Source organism: Musa acuminata, chromosome BXJ1-1 (assembly GCF_036884655.1).
Source record: "Musa acuminata AAA Group cultivar baxijiao chromosome BXJ1-1, Cavendish_Baxijiao_AAA, whole genome shotgun sequence".
Lineage (NCBI taxonomy): Eukaryota > Viridiplantae > Streptophyta > Magnoliopsida > Zingiberales > Musaceae > Musa > Musa acuminata.
In genome coordinates this window covers 15531797-15556323 of record NC_088327.1, presented here as the reverse complement: position 1 = coordinate 15556323, position 24527 = coordinate 15531797, and the positions used below count along the sequence as shown (strand labels likewise).

The 24527-nt window shown below is 39.5% G+C and overlaps 3 protein-coding genes across 6 annotated transcripts; all 3 read right to left on the bottom strand.

Moving 5' to 3' along the window:
* Nucleotides 1–3837: 3837 nt before the first annotated feature.
* Nucleotides 3838–8644, bottom strand: LOC135676154 (alkaline ceramidase-like). Of its 3 annotated transcripts, none has more exons than XM_065187019.1 (3): nt 8516–8644; nt 5848–6208; nt 3838–4724 (listed from the first exon to the last, which is right to left on the bottom strand). In XM_065187019.1, the coding sequence occupies exons 2-3, from the start codon at nt 6102–6104 to the stop codon at nt 4208–4210; spliced, it is 774 nt and encodes a 257-aa protein (XP_065043091.1). In that variant the 5' UTR covers nt 6105–6208; nt 8516–8644; the 3' UTR covers nt 3838–4207. The 3 variants fall into 3 exon arrangements, with proteins under 3 accessions (XP_065043091.1, XP_065043099.1, XP_065043105.1); XM_065187027.1 differs by having other exon boundaries at nt 5848–6157; nt 8516–8638; XM_065187033.1 differs by having other exon boundaries at nt 5848–6127; nt 8516–8628.
* Nucleotides 8645–10035: 1391 nt separating this feature from the next.
* LOC135587256 (GDSL esterase/lipase At2g31550-like) lies at nt 10036–11357 on the bottom strand. The gene is made up of 3 exons (XM_065078442.1): nt 10714–11357; nt 10356–10629; nt 10036–10284 (listed from the first exon to the last, which is right to left on the bottom strand). The coding sequence occupies exons 1-3, from the start codon at nt 11332–11334 to the stop codon at nt 10097–10099; spliced, it is 1083 nt and encodes a 360-aa protein (XP_064934514.1). The 5' UTR covers nt 11335–11357; the 3' UTR covers nt 10036–10096.
* Nucleotides 11358–11808: 451 nt separating this feature from the next.
* Nucleotides 11809–22758, bottom strand: LOC103974812 (protein FAR1-RELATED SEQUENCE 4). Of its 2 annotated transcripts, none has more exons than XM_009389702.3 (7): nt 21314–22758; nt 21071–21148; nt 12859–14911; nt 12638–12759; nt 12459–12509; nt 12325–12384; nt 11809–12160 (listed from the first exon to the last, which is right to left on the bottom strand). In XM_009389702.3, exons 1-7 carry the CDS (start codon nt 22496–22498, stop codon nt 12047–12049), a joined length of 3663 nt encoding a protein of 1220 aa, XP_009387977.2. In that variant the 5' UTR covers nt 22499–22758; the 3' UTR covers nt 11809–12046. The 2 variants fall into 2 exon arrangements, with proteins under 2 accessions (XP_009387977.2, XP_009387976.2); XM_009389701.3 differs by having other exon boundaries at nt 12459–12533; nt 21314–22756.
* Between the last annotated feature and the right edge of the window lie 1769 nt (nt 22759–24527).

Below are 24527 nucleotides of genomic sequence, written 5' to 3'. Positions count from 1 at the left end.
CTTAGTTCCTTTGTCAAATGCTTCACTGAGATAATATTTATTCCATCAGAACAATAGACCCATGAAACGACATGAACTCACTCTTGCCTATATAAGAGTTAATATCCTTGACTTCTGTCTGAGGAAAGTTTCGTGCCCTCACTCCATATTCCATCTTTTATGTCGACTCCCTTTGTATGACTTGGGCACTTCACTAAATTCCACCCAAGTTGTTCTGCTCCTTAATTCGTGTTAGGTTGATCGTGGCCCTTGTGCCCATCATTCCACGGGTCAATCCTCTATCGAGTCTGATCTCCACATCACCTCTAAGTGTGCCTTCGTTTGATGTTGCATTGGGTTGCTCCCTGTAATCTCGCAATACGTCCACCAACTCATTACTTCGTGCAAAATCATACGATGACTCCTTATCGCTCACTCGATTCGTTGAGCTTTGTGGAGCTATTGTCTCGAGATACCCCTTTTCAATATGTGCGGTTTCTTGCACATGATTCTCTCTCTAGATAACCGGGGCTTATCCCTCCTAGATATTTGTTCCATTGGAGTAACTTATATCTTTGCATTCTTCTCTCTAGATTTCGAAGACCACCATCCCTTAGTGACTACTCTACCTTGCCGAATAAACTATGCACTATTCAAATACCACAAACACATTTGCTAGATTGTGACCCTTCGCCAATATAGCCCCCACTGCACCTCTCAAAGCCTAGCAACATACTATACTTACTGCACACTTTAGCTTCCTACAAATGTATCTTTCTCATGCCAAAGAGAAAGTTTCAATGCTCCATGGCACCAAGTTTCGATCATCTTAGGATGGCCACGAATAGTCTATCGTTTGCATACAAACCCTTACATACAAACTCTTTTGATCACCAAGCAACCCATCCCTCCTTGCATGTTCTCATTCTTTGTCAATTGCCCCACTTGCCTTGAGTACCATCAAGTTTGGTTGTCAACGTTGAGTCGTAGTTAAAACTAAACCATCTCAATCTTTGTTTGCTAGGAATTCTTCCCAGCTTACTTATCTTTATGGTATCTCTCGCGCGAAGGATTAGCTATTCTTTTGAATGTCAATCTTGGATGCCCACTCCTTTGAGCAACTTCTTTCCCTATGTCTTTATGCTCACTTCCCTCAATCGATCGCGCACGTTGCCTGCTCTCATTGCAACCTCGGTATGTCTCTCATATTTGCATACTAAGTGTGCTTGTCCCACTTTGATATCATTTGTCATAGACTTAATTAGTTTTGCCTAAGTTATATGACAATCATGCATGTCCGTCCGCAAATGATCAACCTCTCCGAAACCTCTTATAGTCCCTTAAGGACCTGCATAAGAGAAGACGGGTTAAAAGAAACATTTAACTTATGATTCAACAAGCAACCATCTTAATAAACACTTGATAAACAATGCAAATTATAAGTATAGAATTTATAATCTCTGAATGGTCATGTGACAAATGGACCAAGGTGGTTCGTCACAATCAAAAGTCCCCATAAGTACTCACATAATACTATTGCAGAACAAGATAGTGAACTAACCATAAACACTACCCCAAAGGTCCATCTATATATGTGCTACCCGATAGCTCTTAAGTGCTGGGCTGACACTATGCACCACTCTGTAGAGCTAAATCCCTCCTCTCCCTCCCCCTCCCCTCCCCCAAAATGACTACCTGGATGACCTATTTCTAGCAATTTTGTCTTCGCGTGATGATTACACACAACCTAAACCGTCAAGCCCCATTTTATGTTACACAAAATAATAATAAAACTGAAAGACAAGAATATACACGATCATTACATCAAACATCCTATTTATAATTTTATCCATGATAACGAATCCATATATCTACCTAAACGGGTTGAAGTCATCACTAGTTGCTTCACTGTAAGCTGAACAGCAAAATTGACATCTTGCCTAATTCCAGTTCAACTCCGTGTCCAGTGAAATGACGTATCTAGGTCTAGGTCATAAAGCTATATCTTTATCTATCTCTACCTAAACATTACCTATGGGACGAATGACATCTTGCCTAACTCCAGTTTAACTCCGTGTCCAGTGAAATGACGTATCTAGGTCTAGGTCATAAAGCTATATCTTTATCTATCTCTACCTAAACATTACCTATGGGACGAATGACATCTTGCCTAACTCCAGTTTAACTCCGTGTCCAGTGAAATGCTATATCTAGGTCTAGGTCATAAAGCACCATGGTTAAACTGGTTGAAGTCATCACTAGTTGCTTGCAAGCTGAACAGCAAAATTGACATTTACCAAACTTTGTTGTGATAATTAAACAGCTGAAATTTGTCCATTTGTCGAACACTAAGTTCTTTTTTTTGTGTGATATTAAAGTGATTTTGTGAGTGAAGGAGGTACTCTTCGCAGCCAAAAAGTTTTTCTTTCAAGCTAAATTTTGGTGAAATTAATTGGAGAAACATTGGTCACCGATTCTGAGTTCTCCCGACAACTAATGGTCAGTTTGTCAGAATACATAATCTCAGTCATAGATCAACTGCTAAGTAAATGTAGAGGTACAATCCTAGTGAGACAGAGGCCAAAAAAAAAAGCATGCATGTAGATGAGATTAACACCTTGTGTATGAGCTAGCTATGTTCATCAAAGCTTTGTTCTGGCTTACCTTTCAGAAAGTAAAACATTCAAAAGGGATTGCTATTGAGGCACACGTGAGCTGTTGTCTGTGACTTTAGTGTCCTAGTGTATAATAAATGAAACAAATAAACTTAAAAATGTCTAGTACAGAGCCATATTAAGCAAGAATAAGAAAAGACCAGATTTCAAGAATGTATCATTTTGTATTCATCCAGCAAGCCACAGAAAATAATTTTGTCTTTCTTTTTCTAGGATTTTCAATTAGTATGAATCAGCCCTGCGACTAAAGACAATAGGAATTGGTTTCTTCCTGTTGTTTGAGTTGGAAAATCATGTTAAAAATGGACTGTTAAAATGGTTTATACCTACCTGCAGTGGTTGCTTTAGACACCATTTCTGTTTTATCTACTGCCATGGCTGATTGAGCCATAGCTTTTCTTTCCCTCCCTTGTTCATTCCATCAACCTAATTTTGTAGAAGATCTCCACTATAAAAGTCTGACTATCCAGTAACTGTTGCATTGAGATTAGGATCAAAAGGAGCATGCAACAGTTATAAACTTGATATACACATTGGCAAATGGTAATAGCAGATATATTGGTGTTAAAATCAAACCTGAAAACCACAAACTGCCATACCGTATGCCGCTAGTGTCTCCATCCGAAATGTTCCCACTCCCAACACCAAGATACACCCGAAATGTTCCCACTCCCAACACCAAGATACACGCATTGGCAGACAGCAACAGGAGATTCTGCACAGATATTTGTTAAGTCAGCAAATGTACTCATCACTAGAAAAGAACATTTCTGATTCAAAATTGAGAGGACTGGATTGTAGCATGTCATCCATAAAGATTGACATGAGAAAATACAACTTCATTGGCTTAATGGAGTGAGAAGGATCTTGCAAAACTCAATCAGAGAGGAAAAAAATACCAAGAATTATACCATTCATGTATTACCTACATTGGCTTACCTGCCTTATTTTTTGAAGCATCAAGATACAGGAAAAAAGCACACCAGTTTGGATGTCACAAAAAATGCCTCGGTTAAAGAAATGATGCACCAAAAATGTGATGATGCTTAAAAAAAAATAAAAAGACACACGAGCTTTGTTCGGCACATGATAAAAAATTTCATGTTGGTCAAGAAGATCCATTTGTTCACTGACAAGCTACAAAGCAACTGATAACACAATGTATCACTCATGCAGAAGTCAATTATAAGACAAGTTAAACTGTCTAGTTGGACTCGATTGGTAAATTCCATGACACAAAGAACAACTGTTACATGATTAAGTGAAAAATTGAATCCAATTCTGAATCTACAACCCTAGTAACATATCATGCAAGAAAAAAAGAAACTTCGCTCCTGATCCAACCTATCAGCATGGATTACAAATTTAGGAACAGTACATAGCAAGCGCCAGTTCATGAATCTCCAAGACTAACAAAATATGTCAAACATCAAACTCCAAGTCACAAACGTGCATTTACAGAATGTTATCGCTTGCTTGCACGCTAAGACAAACATCTGTTCCCAGAATCCAAAAGAAAACCAGCATTCCACACTTCTCAAAATGCTTTCCTCTCACTCCTGCTTTTTGGGTTTTTGAATCTTCACATAAGGGAATAAGACAAAAAGGTGAACGACTTGTGGTTCCCAACCCAGCTGCTGGGCACGACAGAACATCAAAAATGTGTTTGCGAAGTATGAATTAAATCCCATAAGCACATGCCACCATGCATGACCCTGAGGGTTGATATACCAATGTGATAATTTCTTGCAGAATATCCGGTCAAACAACCAGCACATGGTCCCAAGAAAAATTGTCGCAACATAGAACTTGGCTAGCCGTTTAGCTGCAACATCTTTTGTTTGTATGTAATACTTGTACATCCGAGGAATACAAAGAAGGCAAAGGCCAACATAGTGTATCTTGAATCCTATTCCAAAACGCACCAATGAATGAACACCAGCAAAAGCAGCACCATAGAGGAAAAGAAAAGTCGGCATAGTGCTCCTATAATGCCAGTCCGGTGAGTAGAGAACATAAAGATAAAGCAGCATCTCCCATACCATTGGTGTTTCATCACTCTGCTGTAGTCTGAAAGTGACTTAAATGTGATCAAATTATTCATAAGCATGAAAAATTAGTTGTGACATTATCTCATGCATAAAAAATATCCTAGCAGTTGGTGAAGAAGAATTTGAAGTATTAAATAAATGCATGGTAAGAGGATTAATGCTCATGATGTCAAGCAAACAATTCAAGAAGAAACATGCATGTAACTAATAACAAAAGAAAACCAATCAACAGAATAAAAACCCAACAATGAAATACTTGGAAAAAGCAGCACATAAGTGCAACTGTCTTAAATCAAGTAGAACACAGAAGACACCGAAAAGAAAGTAATGGGATAAGTCAATTCTTCATTCATTAGAAAAAAAAATTAAGCACTAACGATTAAACTAACATCATTAAAATGCAAAGTAGCACACTTAATACAATGGGGGCCCATCATTTAACTGAAGGTGCATGTAGGTGCCATGCTATGGAAATGTTACATCATGAGAATTAACTTTGAAGATAAATATATAATTAGCCTTGAAAACAAAAGGTCAACTTTCTCTCACTTAATATTACCATCTATAGTTCAAGAATATGATAAGCATCCAACATATTCGAACATATCTAACAATTTTTTAATAGAAAGGATACCAGAGACCAGTAACACCTGCCACCTACTCCCGAGATAATCAGTTTTTTTTTTACATGGTAGATTTATTTCATAATCATAAATGTGTAGCAAATTTATAATGTGAATAATAATTAACAAATGATTAGAATTCAACAAAATCACGAGATAACTATCATGGAAAATTGACAAAACACAAGAACCACTAATCACAGTTGCAAATTAACCACTTCATTTTCTAGAAAAACAAGAAGCATGATGTTGCCAGATTACAGTGTTTTCAGTTAATTCACAAGAGTGTATTAAACATTTAAACTGGATCTTGAATTAATTGCTGCCACCACAATGCTTGATAAATGAATTAACCAATATCTAATGGCATTGGGACCTGAAAATTCTTCATGCACAAACTTATAGAGCTAAGCAAAAGATTAGAATGTGACTGTCCAGTTTACTCCCTATGTAATTTGCCACTGTTCAAAAAAGAAACCAAAACAGAAAAAAGGAAATAACAGCTGAGTAAAAACTTACACATTTTGCAATGTGGCATGAAATATCATGCTGCCGATTGCAAGTATCATATTGGAAATGTGAAGAACACTGAATCTTTTCTCAAACCTTTGCCTTAGGGCATTTGTAAGGCCAATAAGTGCCAAAAGAATGCAAGGAATGTTTGATATGGTGTTGTAAAATTCTGCAATATATGAAGAATGGGCATAGTTTTCCTCGCACAATTCTGTAGTGGATGTAACAGGTCCCCAAAAGCTTGAGATCCCCGAGTCTTCCATTTCTTTATATCACTTGACTAAATCTGGATTTGAGATTTACATAATGAATAAACCTTGCAAGGAAGAAACTGCTGCTATAAGCATATATTTAGCACGAAAATGACCTGAAAAGAACATAAAATGAAAATCATAAAACAATTTCATGTAAGAGGACCAACCAAAATGATCCTATGTGCATTCATCAAGCATGTCCAGGAATATGTTTTATTATGGCTACCAAAACTAATAAATCATTCCATCAATTCACAACATCTGTCTTATTAAACAATGATTTGAATGAATCATCATGTAAACACAATCTATTTTCTAGAGAAAAGAGAGTCGCAATAATGCTAAAAACGCAAACATGCAATACAATGATCCCACTCCTCTGTTGGCCTGTCAAGCAGAAACATTGCTGTCAAAAGCTGGTCCAACCAAACTAGGTTAATCGTGCAGGAATCCATAAGAAAGAAAATCACAAAACTGATCCTATCAGCTATATTTGTAGACATGGTTAACTGGTTCTCTTCATGTTGCGGACTAATTGCAGTTGTACATAGTAAACCAAGTCATGTAACTTGATATTCAAGTCAAACGATCACAGGCCTGGTGATGTAGATTTCATCAGAAAGCAAAAGCTAAATGATAGAGAAGAATAAGCATTAGGAAACCATGAAAAAAGAAGAAGGTACATCCTAAGATTTCCTTGGCAGATCAACCTAAATATTCAGAAAGTTGAATTTCAAATGGTAGAAATATCCAAAATTCTATAAAGTAAAAGAAGATACAGAAGTTGCAGAAGACAAATAATCATGAAATTCTCATAAAGAATCGATGAGCCCAAAAAAGTAGTGTTGATAGAAGTTGGGAGCCATATATTGAACTAATCACCTATTTCCCAGTCATATTTTAAATTTCCCATTTGTTATTTCTTTCTTTATTTTCCTCTAGTTGGATGATAAAATAAAAAAAGGAATAACTCTAAAGGCCTTATATCTATTTAATTATTAGCATCTCAACCACTTGATATAACAAAAATATTTTCATAAATGAAAATTCATTATGCACACTGCGAGCATGCTTCTCAGCTTGGACACCATGGTAGCCTATCATGTGGCATCCAGGTTGTAGCCCTAAAGCTTCATGAAAACCTTCATTTAGGACATAGAATACCACAACAACAACATACAACAAAAGGGCATGCCCTGATACACCCACCTAAAAGAGATCATTGTTCTCTTACCTACATGTTTTATAGGTTGACAAAGAATAACCAATAAAATGAGGTACTAAAGAGTAAAGAGGGCCAATGAAATGTAGTATTAGGAAAAAAGGCATTTAATTTAACAATAGTTTGAAGAAAAATAATAGAAATAAAATTATATATTAAAGACATATTGATTAGATGGCTAGGAAAAAAGATATCAGGCATGTCACACCTCAGGTAGCAATTGAGATCGAATGAGGAGGCTTTTAGTAAACATTAAGGCTTTGAATCTTATAGTGACCACTATAATCAAAGCGAGTATAAACATATCACCTGCTTAAGTCTCCATGGTTGACTTCATAATTCAGTTATTGAGTGGCCTAACTGACAAACTTATCTTCTGAGTACCACCACACCACCATTTTCAAGTTTACTAAAGCCTCTAAGGAAAAATAAAAATGAGAAGGGACTTGCCAGAGATGCGTCTCCTCAAGGAAATTTTCACTATCAAAAGCTGCATTACTATTTCCCAGAAAATCTTCTCACCAGGCCTACCTTCATAAGGACAAGAGAAAACCCAACCAACGCATAGATCATTGTTTCCCTCATAGTTTTGACAATAGGAGTATCCTTCTTAGCAACAAATTTGTTCTTTCCTTTCCAGCTTCACACCCAACAGTGATGTTGATCAAAGAAGCGTTTAAGAAACAACAAACTATAGATTTATCAACAGTTTCTGTCTTATTTATTGAAGAATTTCCTCCACAAAGCGATCCACCCAAAATTTCAACGCACAGTCTTTCCCTCCAACATGGAAGCACGCATGGATATAAGAATCCTAACGCAACCATCGACACACATAAAAATAAGTTGTACGAAAATCTATCTACTCTCAACACAAGAAAGAGGAGGATCAACTTCTTCCGTGACCTAAAACTAAGAGCGATCAGCAAGCGCCAGAGCATCATTCAAAAAACCGGCATTCGACCTAATTTTACGTCCTCACGCCACATGCCGATCAGCCCTCTCATCCTCTCTACTACTACTTCCCACCAAGCGGATCCGAGGAACAAGGGCTCCCCTCGGATCTCGCATGAACATCGACGCAGGACGGCCAAGAACACGCTCAGGATCCAAATCCAGCGTCCGACGAGTCCCATGGATCGTCGAATTACGCGACGAAGGCATTGGCAACCAGGGTTTATGGGGGGAGAGATCGAACCTGGAGGAGTCGCCGAGGAAGCAGAGCGCCGACCGACGAGTGACGATGCGATTAGGGCTGGGTGCGTTCGCATCCATGTTTGATTTATTTATTTAAAGCCTTTTCCTCTGCTTTATTCTTTCTTCTTTTTCTTTTTTCTTCTTTTTCTATCTTTCTTTTTCGGTTATATATATATATATATATATATATATATATATATATATATATAAAATTAGAATTTAAAAATCCATAGAATAATAAAAATAAAAAAAATAAAAAATCAGTAGAGTAGTGATTTATACTTATTATTTTATATATGAGTTAAATACGTTTTATTATGTTACACTTATAAATAAACTATGTTACACTCAATCATAGAGTCGAGATAAATATATGTCAAATTGGACTATAAAGACCCATAAAATCAATAAAAAAATATTAAAAAAATTGATATTTATTTATAAGATGAATAGCATACAATGTGGACTATAAAAACCCCTCAAGTTAATAGAAATTAGTAACATTAATAAAAATATTTATTTATAATATTATACTCAGATTGCATAAATCATTTCCATCTTGATTTTATGAAACACTATAAAGTTTATTCAGCTTACTTTAATCATTGTAGAAAAATAGATAGTTCATTTATAAGTTTAACACCTTAAAGTTTGCCTAACTAATCTCGAATATGATATAAATAGTGTTTCCATTGATTTTATTTATTTATTTACTTCTAGTTGATTTTAAGGATTTTTAAATCGAATGTGGATAGATTCACACTCGAATCCTATAAATTGTGTGCTAATCTTTTGCTATTTTATGGATGTCTTTTCGTGAATTCTAAAAAGATTTGCTCCTCGGGAAAAATCACAAAGAGTTTTTCAGACAAATTACCCAAAATAATATAAAAATTCTTATATTATAAACAACACCTTTAATTTTTATAAATTATGAAATAAATTATCTACAACACTTTCAACATTCTTAACATATAAGTTCTTAAAGAATATTAATGTTACTTTAAATAATGATATCTTTAGGTTAATTATTTAATGAGAATTGAGTGACGAAGATTAAATGTATGGCTTCTACTTTGGCTTTTAAGTAAGTTTTGCGAGAATGTGTACATACATATAAGCTCTCTCGAGTAGGATATTTAGGATCAAAAGTATCGATAGACTGAGCTCAATCGAAATAGATACAAGTGGTTAGACTTTTTATTTGTGATCCTCCTCTTTTTTTTTCTGTCCCTTAATTGCTTTATCTTTATATTTCTATTGATTATCTCGAGAACAGATAACCATATGTAGATCAAAGGCATGTTTGGATTTGTAAGAACAAACATAAAATGTTATTCGAAACATAGTCACATGAAAATTTTTCTCAAATATAAATTCTCAAGAACAAAAATTGAAGAATCATTCTCGCAACAAAAACAGTGAGCTTTTGTTTTTGCCAACACAACTTCTGGGATATATACACAATACTCTCTTATTTCATGCTTGCAGCCTTCCAAACGAAACTGACGTCCTTCTCACTGCATGTATGAGAAGCTCCTACGACGGCCTGATAACCTAGATTTCCATGGGTTGTTCTTCTTCAGAGACTTGACAGCACATCCCTCCTAAGTCTCTCTGCGAGATGCCTGTATGTTGTCTCCGATGGATGAACGGAGTCCCAAAACATAAAGGTGGACGGTGAGGAGCACACAGTCGTCAATTTATTGCACAGCGGACCCATCTCCACTGTGCCTCTTCCGCAGCACCCCAACGTGGTCACCTCAAACCCTAAGCCAGGGGAGAAAGATGATATCATCCAGGTGTTGTTATGGAGGTAGAAGAAAAGCTGAGATGGGTACCGTATTCTTTGGGGTTCTTGATCATGTGCATCAGTGAATTGTACGCGTCGACGTATAGGAATCGAGCTTGGAGGAGGGAAGAGCTCATGTTGCTGATGGAGGCCCGGAGGAGGGAGTTGTAGGCGACGGCGTCTTGGTTTTGGCCGGGCACGCATCTCCGCTGTGGCGTGTGGTAGATCGGCACCATCGCCGCCTGGGTGATCTGTATGGGGAGGCATCCGAGTGGTGCAAGGCCGGAGATCGCGAACCTTCGCCCGCCTTCGCTGTACAGCTCCTGCGTTGATGCCCAACCGATAACGAGGAGAATGATGATCACGTGGACGTGAATGGAGTAGGTGACGTGTGACAGACGGAGTACCTCGACGAAGGAACGAAGCTTGCCGATGAGGATACGACTGTAAGCCGCCTTGGAATACTCGTGGCGTCTGATGGGGAACAAGTAGTAGTTCATTATCCAGTCGTTGGAACCAATCCCGATGACGAACAACGCGTTGCGGATGATCTCGTCTGCCTTCTGATTTCCCATCGCCTGTCTCAGCCTCTTCGAGAACTCCTTGAAGTCGCGCAGCTCCTGCTCCATGGTCATTACCTGCGCCAGCTGGGCGGTGAGGTCGTCGAGGCCGGAGCCCCCGGAGGCGAAGCTGACGCCGGTGGCCATCTCGGAGAGGTAGAGGCGGTTGGAGGCGGAGTAGGGGGGAAGAAACTTCTTGAGGCCCAGGTCGGAGACGAGGAAGTCGGTGATCAGCCTACCGTCGGAGAACCTCCCCGAGGGGCGGTGGTTCGGGAGATCGCGGCCGTAGGGGACGTGGTCAGCGCGGAATAGGGTGTGAAGATGGTTGTTGTTGCCGGTGTCCAGGGTGGAATCGCCGAACGCGAAGACCGCCGTGATGTTGAGGCCACCCGCGGCGGCGAGAGGGCGCGCGAGGGAGACGATGACGGAGAGGATGAAGGTGGCGGCGAACACAATTCTCTTCTCCATGACGGCTACCCTCCTAGTGAATGTGTGCATGTGTGTGTGTGTGTGTGTGTGTGTGTGTCTCTCTCTCTCTCTCTCTCTCTATATATATATATATATATATACATAGTTACTAAGGAGAGAGAAGGTAGTAAGCAAGCAGAGTTCTCCTGAGTTAGCAGCAACTCGGAGGACTCGGTCGAGGTGTTGACCGGATCGCACGCTGCAACTCGACTTCTTCGACCAGGAGTGGATGAAGTCGAACTGATGACTGATGCCATAGTAACAGAGACAATCAACACGCAGCTCCATGCAAGAATGTAGCGAATTATGGCATAACTATCTCCCTCAGTCGTTTACTAACAGCAGCTCTTTTATGCTACCGCAATGATTTAGAGTTTGATTAGGTCATCAGTGATAGTAAGAGGCTTAAGCTACTCAGGAAAAGATTCAATCTATATTAAATTATAAACAAATGCCACTGAACAAACAAGACAGTATAGGAGAGTAGGTTTATTCATTAACCATCGGAAAGTTTGATGATCTGATATAGAGTTAACGCACAACAATTTTAGAACAACACTGCTGCTTCTGATTCTAAATTGACAACACGAAGAAGCAGGAACAGTGACAGGTCGTCAATCTTGGAATGGAACACGGTGACTGGAGAATAACAAAGATACAGCGACAGGTAGATACATGCATATGTTGTCATCGAACGACAGGGCATAGCAACTCACAAGAAATCCCAGACTGGAATAGCACATTGACCTTGATCGCTGCTTTGGTGGTCGAGCTGGGCATTGCTGCCGATGAACTGCAGGGCTTGCAGGTCTGGTGTCGGAAAACCCTGCATGCAATTTTCGAAGGGTGCTCATGGATTAGCATAACTCAGAATCGTCGGTCTATGGAGTAGAAACAATAGCTATCTGCTTCTATATGACAGTGCTATTGTCGTGAAAGAATTAGAAACGAGCAAGGTTTTGCAGGAGGAGTTGACATTGGTTTAATCACCTGGGTGAAGTGGGAGCTACTGGGAAATGGCTGTGGTGGCAACGTTTGTGCTGAAGAATCCTGTATGTTGGACACAGATGAGTAAGCTCTAATTTGACAATAATTGAATCATGAACTTTAAGAACATCATTTACCTGACCAAATTGGGTCATGGGATGAAACCCTTGCACAGCACCAAGTCCAAACTGATGAGAAGTTACAAAAGGACCCTTCATTAAGAAAACGGAACCATTACATGAAGACATGGCGACCATATATAGAAAAGGGAATATATCAAAATATAGTGTTTTTCTTTTTCAAGGCAAAAGTCAACCTGCATAAATTGATTAGGCGCAAGGAATTGGTTCGAGGGATTCCCAGGTTGAGAAGGCATACTGGTTGGAGGTATATGAGATTCACTGTCTCTAATTGCAACTTCTGCCTCATCGGATGGTCCTATAAGGAGTGTATTATAGATCATGGCATACACTGAATATAATTCATGACAATAGTACACAAAATAAGCGTACAAATGTATACAAATTTTGTGCAAACCTTTTCTTGCCTTTTGCCGTTTGTTAACCTCCACCTCATTTTGTTGCCTACGACGTGTACCTCCGTTGTTCTTCTTTTTCCCACTAGGCTTTTGAGTTTCGTTACCATTGTCTTGGCCTGGGTTTACACTATCAATCAGATTATGAGGTTGACCTTTTGATGTGCCACTGACAGATGGCTTCTCAAGAAGTTTTGACTGCAAAATCTGCTCTACTTGTTCAAGAAGCTGATCAGAATGGTTGACCATTAACCTGAAAGCTTCCTCATTTTCAGCAGCCCTTGCTGCAAGTTTGAACAAGACACGACAAAGAGAGCCATAACGCTTCGATACAGATGACTTGGGGTCACTGTCCAATGTTACACCATGACTCTCACTTAAGCTCCCAGCCTTAGCATCTTTTCTCCACCTCTTTAAGATGAATTGTGGAGGAAGTTCTTTAATATTTCTAAAGTCTAGTACTTTTAATACATGACAACACTGAATCCCAACAAATTCAAACTTACTACAACTACAAATGACTGAACCATCCGATGAATCAAATCTGACATAGTGCACTTTACTTTTCTCCTTGACAGTGACCTGATATTCAGATAAGCTTCCAACTTCACCACCGCTGTAAACCATACAATCCAGGAACAATTCAAACTCTCTTCTGAAAATTTCAAAGACAGCAGGCGTATATGCACTTGAAGCTTGCCAGAGTAGCCGCAAAGGAGGTATTCTTGGAGTACCTTGATTTGCATTATAATCAGCTTGGAGCTCTGCATATCTTCGTTCCTCCAATAGCATCTCATATATATCCAGAAAGTGTCTTAGATCTTTTTCCAAGTTCAGGTGCTCCTTAAGCAAACTACTCAAGCTTTCCACTCGTAATGTACTTTTTATATCAGCAGAAAATGTTTGCCGGCCATATGCAGAGGACCAATTTTCCCGTTCTTCATACAGTTTAGTCAACCACTCATTATCCTTAAGATTATACTTCTCCAACATCAGATTCCACGCCAAAAGAAACTCATCTTCATCCTCAAAGTCATAGATACATTGGCTGAAATCATGAGCAAAGGTTTCCAAGCTTTCAAAGACATTGGCTAGTTGCTTAGTGGCATTTTGGTATATTTGCTCTATACAAAGACGTTGAACTGTACCCGGCCATGCAGCAGCTATTGCATCACTTATAGCTGAGCATCGATCAGTGAAAATTGTTTTTGGTTGTTTTCCGCACATTGCTGTCTTAAAAGACTCAAACAGCCATTTATAAGATTCTACAGTTTCATCATAGAGAAATGCAGCAGCAAATATGACGGTTTGTTTGTGATGATTCACACCAATAAACAAAGCAAATGGCCGGCCATAATCGTTGACTTTATAGGATGTGTCAAAACACACAACATCACCAAAATAGTGATAATCGATCATGGATTTTGCATCAGCCCAGAAGACATTAGTCATTTGATCATATTCATCAACCTGGATGGCATAGTAAAATGAAGGATTATCACCTTTCATCCTCTGAAAGTATTCCAACAAGGCTCCTGTATCACCTAACTGCACATCCCTAGAACGTTTTGCTCGGAGGTAATTCTTATATCCAGCAGGTATTATACTAGCATTCTGACGGCCTACAGGTTGGACCTTAGTTAACAGTTTTTTCGAACTTAACATCTGCATGTCTAGGGGAGCTGCAAGCTGATGATTATGATCTGGTACAAATTCTGTTATACGATATTTACCACTGGATGTCAGTTTTATAGCCATACGAGCAGGGCAACCAGTTCTTGTTTCTGCTCGTGGTCTCCTTGCCTCATTCTTCGGTCGAAATCCCTCTCTAGAACATACATAAACCCGTGATCTAGTAACATTTCTGGCAGATTTATCCCACCAGCCTTTACGGACACTAAAACCTATACTTCCAGCATACTTGATGTAATAATCATATGCCTTATCCTCATTTTCAAACACCATACCCACAATAGGCACTCCTCCAGCATTTGCAACTACTTCTGCAGGCAACTCTGGCTCTTCTTCTATTGTTTCTTCCTGTCTATTCATGGTCTAAAAAATAGCTCATCAAGTTAGAAGAAAATACCAAAACTAACAAGTTAGCAGAACATGCATGAAATGTACATCAAAGAAAATGGTATAAGAAAATAAAACAGAGAAACTGAAATACTGGTTCAACTACATAAATCGTTTATAAACTCTAAATACAGCAAAAACACATACATATGACTCTCCCTACATGATAAAGTTTAGTATCAATTCAATCAAGCAACAAAAGGAAGAATCAGATACTCCCAAAACAGCTTGCAGGTGAATAATGCCACAAATTTCTGATCAACAACAGAAATCTATAGATTTAGTTAGGTCATAATTTTGAGTCCAAATCTAAATCAAATTATTTTGTGTTATTGATACTTACAGATGTAACTGTGACCATATTTTTAGTGGCTACTATTAGGAATACTTTAGCCTTATGGTGCCCTAGAAATGCCTTTAAGTCCTATTTAGGTAGACATGGACTCCAGATATTTCTTTTAGAGACTAGTACTGATGTGAGGACAGCTCCAAAAGTCACTTGAAACAATCCTATGAACAATTTCTTGAGAAGAATTTTTGTTCGACAAGATCTTTTATTGTAGAATCCTAATTAACTTGCACTTGGATCTAGAAGGCCTATAATTAAGAAGGTGAAATAAGACCAACTGAAACTCTGAAAGTCAGTTCTTTTTTTGTTGAGACAGCATGCCTTGATGCTTTTCCTTCTCCAATTTCTGTGATTTTCCTTGAAAATATCCCCATCCATCTTGATATTAAGTGACAACAACATCAAATGCATTGTTCAACAACAGAAATACTTCACATATCAGTTCTACTCAGATTTCTTATTTTCATACAGGCTGCAAAGCATTTTTCATGATTCCCCCTGCTTCCAACTATTTATCTCAGAAGGAAACGCTCACATCCTCAAGATGTTGTTGAAGTCAAACTTGATTTGATCCGATGTCAATAATCTTAACCGAGTCTGACAAAGTGGAGGAACCTCCACAAGCACCATGGATCATAAGGACTTCCAAAAGATGTTGAAATAGTTATGGGTCTGGTGAAGTGATAGATTCATCATAAAACCTAAAGAGTTAAATAAGAGGATAACCTGCAAGATGAGCCAATAGAATTTTGAGGTTGTGCTGCAAACAGTTAATCAACCATTTGATGAGAAGTCACAACACATGCAGCTAGTGATAAGAGTCGTTTCACCAAATTGTTGATCTGTTCTCACTTGAGATTTGAGAATTCTGCAAAAGATGAATGTAATATGTGTGTATCCAGAAGTGATTTTATGCCAAATTTGTGCAAAGGCTGGTTCAAACAGCAACCAAATGAGCATTAGTCAACAGTTATAGAGTGTTTCCCATTGTTCTTAAACTTGCAAAATAAAAGATTTCATGAATAAGATCAATATTGTAGAAGTTATCTGATATATGTCCATAGGACTGGATTAAGTCTTAATTTGAGTCTAGTTCCAGTCAAATATTATTTTTGGTAGGTCAGATTTTCTAAATTATTTCGTTTCAAATAAACTTTAATCTTTATTCTAAGTGGTTATATTAAAGGGCATTAGAGTCATATTTCAAGTTCTCGAATTCTATAATCCTACTTCAGTCAAGATTTCAGTGTAAACTGCTTACAAATGAAAGATAATAAAAAGCTGATTAGTGATTAGTGATCAAACAAAGGCTCATTCAGGCCAGATCTGAACTTCCCAACCCGCATTTCTTCCATTAGATACCCCGTGCTCTCCCAATGCCTAGTTCAAGATCCATGCCTTTCACATGTGTAATCATATTTGTAGGCACTGCTAGCACCAATAGGTCCATAGGGTTCACAGCTTATGTTACAAACATCACAGGTTGTACCTATCCATCACATTACTCAGAATTACACTGACCTTCCAACTAAACGTTTGGTCCTATCCAGTTTCATATCATCAAGCTATGTTTTGTTTGACAATAATATAATTAACAAATAAAATAAGATGTAGACTCAGATCCAGTTCATCAGTATCCTATCATGAGGATGTGAATATTAGATAACAAAGGGTAGGACGAATAACTAAACAACGAAGAATATCAAATACAAGTAACTCATACCAAGTTAAGAATGTTCTGTATTGACCAATAATATAAATTTACAGGACTAACCTGTCTACAGGTCCAAATAATAGGAACTGAAAAAACAAAATCTGCACTGCTATTGATGTAGCAAGATAACTACCTTGAATGGGCTACCACAAGCTATGACTTCAAAAAAGAATCTAGAATGTTCCCAGACACAGCTGAAAAAACAAAAAATAGAGTACTTTCTTTGCTTCATATGTGTTGAAAAGAGACGCAAAGACTAATCAAAACAAAGGACCACAAAATACATGGATTGAATACAAATTGCAGAATATGCCATCTGTTCTCATGCCCCAAAGAGGAATCTCTTACACAAATAAACTGCTTTATCTATCTAGTGCTTCCTGATACTATGAAATAAGTTTCATCATCCTTCAAAAGAAATTGTAAAGCATCACTTATGCATTTTCATGCAACCAATTAAACAAGACACGTGTGTTTCTGACAAAAATAATCATTTCCACACCATCTGGGTTGAATCTACATTATGACTTCTTAAAGTCACCGAAGGGCATCAAAATAATGTGCAGTAGCTTTCCTCATGTCCTGATAGAATAGTAGAATGTATAGACACAGATGGTTGTAGTCTTCGACTCCCCATCTCTGAAATTATGACACAATTTTTGGCAAGTCTCTCATAACACATTTAAGGAAAATGAGAAACAATTACACAAGGTGCCAAATAAGAAATGGTGTTATTTCCTATGTAAATTCTAAGGAGATACTATCTTTAAATCATTGTGCATAAAAAGCACAGACATACATATTAAAACTAAGTTTACATGTAGTTATTTTTCAAAAAAAATTATAGTCATATGCAATTAGTTCGGTGCCACGAACCCCAGCAGTGCATGCCTGCAGGCTGTCCGAAGCTGACTACACAATGCAGCATTAAGTAAGCACAACTGTCTACAAAAACAACAGAATACAATTTTCAAACATATTTACCTTTCTGTTATATGGTGTAAGGCAATTTTTGTCAAAACTTTTGAACAGAGATGACAAGGTTTTACAATAATGTTGCAAAAATAAGAAACTTGACTATTCACTTTAATTTTGGCCTTGTATAATTCAGCTTACTGTTCATCAGATGTAATTATTGCAAATAACAACAGATTTCCCTTATCCCAACCATACACAATTCTGGGAAAGTCACAGAAAACAGAAAAGTTCTTCGACAGAAGTAGATGACCATAGCATCTTATTTTCTTACCTTGAAACTTATGCAAAAAATCGAGTCATTTCTATGTTTCTTACACCATATCTAGCAAGGTATCAAATAATGATACTAGATCCATATCGGCCCCTAGTCAGATCAACAAATGCCAACGTACCAACCAGTGAAGTTATTGGGAGCCCGAGTGCTTACCTAGGCACCCAAGCGAGACGAGGCCCGAGCACCCACCTATTGGGCTAGGCAAGTGACTTGACTCAGGCGCTGGCTTGGGCCCAAGCGCTAGGCAGGCCTGGTTCAACTCAAGCCTAAGTTGAACCAAAATACTCATATGGTTCAATCAAACCAGGTATCCATCGCAGAAACCCACCTGCGAGTGCCCTAACATAGAAGTCCTTTCCCCCACCGCGTTTCTCACGATGACGGAGTTCCTCCCATCAGCGAATGACAGCAGTAGCGGCAACTTCTTCCCCTCCCTCTAAGTATATCGCTCTTTCTCCTCCTACCTCCTCCCTCCTACCTCTGCCCCGTTCGCTGCAACCCTCCTACGTTCGCCGCAACCCTCGTATGGTGTCACCATAGCCCCCCATCTCCCCCCCTCTTCCCCAGTCGCTCTTGTCTCTTCCTTCTTCCCTCTTCAGCCCTCCCATGTTTCCTCTTCACCCCTCCACCGCAGTCCGCAGCCTTCTCTTCCCTCTGTCGCAGCCCTCCTATGTTCACCACAGATCTCATATGGTATCACTGCAGCCCCCCATCTTCCCCCCTCTTCCCCAATCACTCTTCTCTCTTCCCTCTTCAGCCCTCCTATGTTCCCTCTTCACCTGTCCATCGCAGCCCTCCTGTGTTCACTGCAGCCCTAAGCAGCCCTCATATGGTGTCACCAGCAGCCCCTCGTCTCCCCCCGTTTTCCCCAATCGCTCTTCCCTCTTCCCCATTCACCACTGCCCTCCTACAGTCCTACGTTCCTCACTCTTCCCTCTATGTCAAATTTGCAGATTTTGGAATTGTTTCTTTGGATGTTTTTATGCTTGAGTTTTGGGGTAATCGGTTTGGAATTTGGTTTTACAAGAATCTGCAATGCATGCAATGAGTGTTTGTTACTTATTGTTGATTGGGTGGAAAGCTTTTAGAGGAAATAGCATTTGGTTTTACAAGAACAGTAGCTGCCTGCCGAACAGCAGCTTTCTTCTTTGCTGTAGTGAATCAGTAAAATGTCAATTATTATGGAAGAGGTGGAAGAAAAGGAATATAAATCATCTGCAGAGGAAGAAGAGGAAGATGGTGACAAGATTGAAGATGATGAACTGAATGTTAATGATCTTTGATTTTAACTTTGTTTATTTTGTCATTTTTGCTATTAGATATGGACAATATAGTTTGGTACTTTAAATGAATGCAAGTTTGATGTGTTATTTTAGTTTATTTTTATTGATCATGATATATAATTTTTAAATATAATATTCGGGAGCGTCTCGCTTCGCTCGGGCGAGCACTTAATGCCTTGAGCATTTTGAGACCATGACGCCTTTTGACACCTAGTGCTTTTAACTACATTGGTATCAACACATGATATATCGGTTTACCAGTCGGCATAGACCAAAGAGAAAAAGGGACAGAAAATAGGGGAGGAACAGGAAGGGGAGAAGGAGGGAGAGGAGGAAGAGATTGAAAAAAATAGAAGAAACAGAAGAAGAGGATGAGAAAAAACAAAGGAGGACAAAGAGGAGGAGCACTAGAGACGGAGGAAGAAACAACAGTGGTGAGACAGCAAACTACTGCAAGGCAATGTGTGGTGGCAGCAAGGTAGCAGCAGGCATGACAAGAGACATTAGAAGAGAATTGGGAGGCAGGAGAGGATAGAAAGAGATAGAGAAAGAGAGAGGAGCTTGGGAGAAATAAAACAAAAAATTGATTGGGATACCGGTTTTACCCTATACCTATAGAACTGAGTGATAAGTCCAGTTTTTGACCCAAACCATGCAGTAAGCCTCGGTCCAAAACTAGACCAGGTGGTAGGGCACAATCCATGTATCAGTTTTGGGTCATACTAGAGAATAATGGGTGTTGAATACCAGTCCACCCGGCATTTAAAACCATGATCATCTAGTATGTTTGATGATTGGCTGTGCATATCATAACAATGTCTTGGTAATCTCTGGTTATTATTAACCTGATGTTCCTCACTTTGCAACTGGTAGTGTATGAAATGGTATCCATAAATATGTAAACATTTCTTGGTAAATCCCAAATCCAATAAGAACCTCCTTCAACATGAATTATTAGTAATGTCTTTCTTACATGATTCCACAATGTGGATGATGCATACTGTGTAAGAAGAAAATTTATGGACTCATTACAAGAATAATTAAAACAAAACAAGCATTTTCCTTATGGATAATCATAGGATGAGGTATGCCCCACAGGAGAAAGGCCAAGTTTATTTGTAAACAAGATTCATACATCCCCAAAAACTTATGGACTCATCACAGGAATAATTAAAACAAAATAAACTTATGGATAATCATAGGATGAGGTATGCCCCACAGAAGAAAGGCCAAGTTTATTTGTAAACAAGAAAAATACATCCCCAAAATCTTACGTAGGCATATGCTAAATTCCTCATATAATTACTACATATGACCTTTGAAACTATCTTAACCCAAATAAAGATTAAACCTCATGCTACAGTATACAAAAAACAATAAATAACTGCAGCTCAGGCAAGTTATATAAATGAGGCATAAGCATTCAAATGAAAGATAAGAGATATCCAACAAGCTGAGAACCATGATGTGCTTTATACTAGAGAAACATAACTTCGGATGCAACAAATACACTCAAAATCCAAGGCTCCAAATTTACCTGTGTTTCTTCTCTACTAAGAAACTTCCCTCCAACACCTCGCTGCCTTCTTTCTGCGAGCGCTTGCCGGGAGGGTATCTGTCAAGAAGAGTACATAAATCATACATTAATCAAATTCAGAAACATAAGCAAAAACTACATTTCTTTTTATGACAACTTGCTCTCCTTTCCCTGAGATAGGCATCACATTTAGAACAGTTGCAGATACTTGCAACCATAATTGAGAGAAGTTCATAAAGTTACCTTAATGGATCTGTCCACTGCTTGCCTACCACTCCTTTTTTGCATGTACTTGTGTATTATATTCCTCCTTTCCTCATGTGTGTAGCGTGACACTCTTATCCCAAGCTCTCTCAATAACCGTGATTGTCCTGGATTCGATACCAGTGGTACCTTTCCAACATCCTTCCCTTTCCCTTTCTCATTTACAGAACTAGACGGAGTCTTTCCTGCATCTGAAGTTTCAGGCCGACCACTTTGGACCTCCCCTCTATGCTCATCAACTGCCATGCCTTCTTTATCCGTTGAGCTCTCAAGCTGAATCACTTCCACCGCATTGCCATCTTTCTTGGCTTCTTCTGCTTCCTTCTCAGTTCTTTTCTTATAAGTCCCACGCTTCCTCTTCTTCATTGAATTCTCAGCGGCATTATTGTAGGTGGGGAAGTGCCCCTTAGAGCATGAGAACCTCTGCATGATCAAGAGCCGGGTACCCCTTGACCGCTTCCCTGAGCCCATCTTGGACTGGAACCCCATCTTCTCACTGTAAGCACTGTAGTACTGCTTTGCAGCTGAGATGGAGTCAAACTCCATGCCCACCACCGGGACCAGCCCGCCGGCGGCGAGAGTCCCAGCGGGGTCCGGCGGTGGGTCAAGCGGGTGGGTATGTTCCAGCTCTATCTTTGACACCCCCCACCGCCCGTTCTCCCTCCGCGTCACCTCCATCGTCGCTCTGCAGCGGTCCTCCCCATCAGCAGCAGAGGCAGCAGGGGCGTGGGCGGTGGCACTGCCGGGGCGCATGTGGAGGTAGCTGCGCATGATGTAGGCGACGCGCAGGGCATACTCGTTATAGGGGACCTTGACAGGGGCGGACAGAGGAGGGGCCGGAGCCGCGAGCTGGGAGTCGTCCGGCGGCGCGGAGCTCGATGAGGGGGGAGGCGGAGAAGGAGGGTTACTCTCTGACGGCTCAGGGGGCGTATCCTGGGGCAGGGGCGACTGCTCCTGCTGCTCTGACAAGGGGAGCGGCTCCTGGGTCGGAGTCGGGGGCTGCGGTTGCGTCTGTTCCAACTCGATGGGGTTGGTGTCCTGGGCAGTGGTCTCAGCGGCGGCCAAGGTAGGCTCTGCATCGTCCGATTGTTCCACCTTGGGATCGGGGGGCCCGTCACCTTCAGCCTTGGGGGCTTCTTCGGTGATCTCGGAGATGAGCACCATGGCACCACGGGATCGAGCGAAGGAGGAATTGAACCGGAAACCCTAGGCTTCCAAGAGGCCTCAGCTTCGGGAGCCCTAGCTGTGGTTCTTCCTCCTCTTCTGTTCCGAAAAACCTAATGTATGGATCCCGGAGTGGGTGAGGGGGATTGGAGGTGCGGAGGAGAGGCAGAAGCAGGGGCGTAGAGGAGGGGATCCCTCGCGAGGAAGGAGGAGCAGGGGAACGAAACTCCGCCACTTGGGATGGTGATGGTGCCCTGGGACCCTGCAGGCGAAGACTCACGTGCCTGGTGCGTGGGGCTCAAGATAAGGTCGACGGTGTCCCAGGCGGGTGGGGTCGTGGCAGCGGGGGGACCCGCTTGCCTCCCTCTTCTTGGCGTTCTTAAACCGAATCGATCATAATTTTAAGCATGGTTTGTCATTTGGTATCGTATCGAAGTTTCGAGTTCAGTTCAATGCATTCGCTCTGACATATATATATATATATATATATAATTTATTTATTTGAATGATACACTCTGACATATATATATATATATATATATATATATATATATATATATATATATATATATATAATTTATTTATTTATTTATTTATTTATTTATATATATATACATGTATATATGGAGTGATGTCGTCGAGGTGATGTCACATCGTTTCTTCTCCCCCCCCCACGCGGGTAGAAGAAAACCTCAAAACATTGGTGACGTCACTAAGGTTTCTTCACGCGAAGTTTCTTCTTCTTGCAAAGCCTCGACGATATCGTTGAGACTTTTTCTCTTGTGCGAATTAGGAGAAGTTCCCAACGACGCCGAGACCTCATCACCTCAGACAAGGAGGAGGTGATATCACATCTACAGTATTTGACGAGGGAGGACAACGACAGATCGAGATCGTCGAGGAAGAGTAACATTGGATCTCCAAGTTCTCCCTTTATTTCTCCCTTAGCTAATATCGCCCGGTAGCAAGCAGCGACGGTCGAAATCGATTATTACCAATCGATTTCATATGGTAATGGGGCAAAAACAACCCCAATCAACAATATTGCCCGGTATGGACGGTATCATTCGAAATTAAAAACTCTAGTTTAAAGGGCTGATAAATAAATAAGATATTTCCAAAAAAAATCTAAAATTTATATATACATAGATAGTTATTTTACCACAACTCACCCTCGACAAGGCCGCATCCCCACCCCCACCTCTTCTCGCTAACAACATGTCATGACACGAATGGCAAGTCACGAAGTTGGTTTTATTCATGGTTAAATCAATGACATTATGACATAAGGTGTCATAGTGCAGTACCATAAGCGTCGACAAAAGGGTACCCAAGACAGGAAGCTTTAGGGATGAGGAAGATAGGCAACGAGATATCGAATATGGGGACAAGAGAGAGCAGCAAAGGGCAGTGCAGGTGACGTCGAGGATGCTATTGAGGTGGGGGAGAAGGGGCAAAGGAGGAGAAGATGAGCAACACCACTCCCTTATCCCCGTATTTTCATCAAATGATGAAAATATGATGGGATATTTTCATCAAATTAATTAAAAAGATATTTTTAAATAAAAATTAATTAGATGAATATCATTTGATAAAAGTATGACAATAAAAATATTTTTAGGGCAAAAAAAACACCTTACATTCATAATATTGACCCAAAAAATCCTGACATACAAGAACCATTTTATCCAAATAAACATCTAATCTAATATTCTAGACTCGATTTACTAAGACAGACACCAACATGAACATCATGAACACATGTCATCGTTCACACATTCAAAAAGAAACAATTCTCAAATCACTTATCTTGTAAAAGAAATATAGAAATAATTCAAAGAATATTCTTTTAATATCCTACGTATGATTATGGAAACTTGCAACCAAATGTACAAGAAATGCACAATCAAAGGGATAAGAAAAAGAAAAAGAAAATTTGTATACAATCATATGAACTGTTAATGGATTAGAACAAATATTATATATATATATATATATATATATATATATATATATATATATATATATA

Coding starts and splice junctions, on each gene's coding strand:
- LOC135676154 (XM_065187019.1), bottom strand. CDS start 6,104: ATGGAAGACTCGGGGATCTCAAGCTTTTGGGGACCTGTTACATCCACT. Junction 4,725..5,847: donor CATGCCACATTGCAAAATGT/GTAAGTTTTTAC, acceptor AGTCACTTTCAG/ACTACAGCAGAGTGATGAAA.
- LOC135587256 (XM_065078442.1), bottom strand. CDS start 11,334: ATGGAGAAGAGAATTGTGTTCGCCGCCACCTTCATCCTCTCCGTCATC. Junction 10,630..10,713: donor AGCTTCGTTCCTTCGTCGAG/GTACTCCGTCTG, acceptor GCATCAACGCAG/GAGCTGTACAGCGAAGGCGG. Junction 10,285..10,355: donor CAAGAACCCCAAAGAATACG/GTACCCATCTCA, acceptor CCCCTGGCTTAG/GGTTTGAGGTGACCACGTTG.
- LOC103974812 (XM_009389701.3), bottom strand. CDS start 22,498: ATGGTGCTCATCTCCGAGATCACCGAAGAAGCCCCCAAGGCTGAAGGT. Junction 12,760..12,858: donor ACGGCAAAAGGCAAGAAAAG/GTTTGCACAAAA, acceptor CACTCCTTATAG/GACCATCCGATGAGGCAGAA. Junction 12,385..12,458: donor CCATGACCCAATTTGGTCAG/GTAAATGATGTT, acceptor TCCAACATACAG/GATTCTTCAGCACAAACGTT.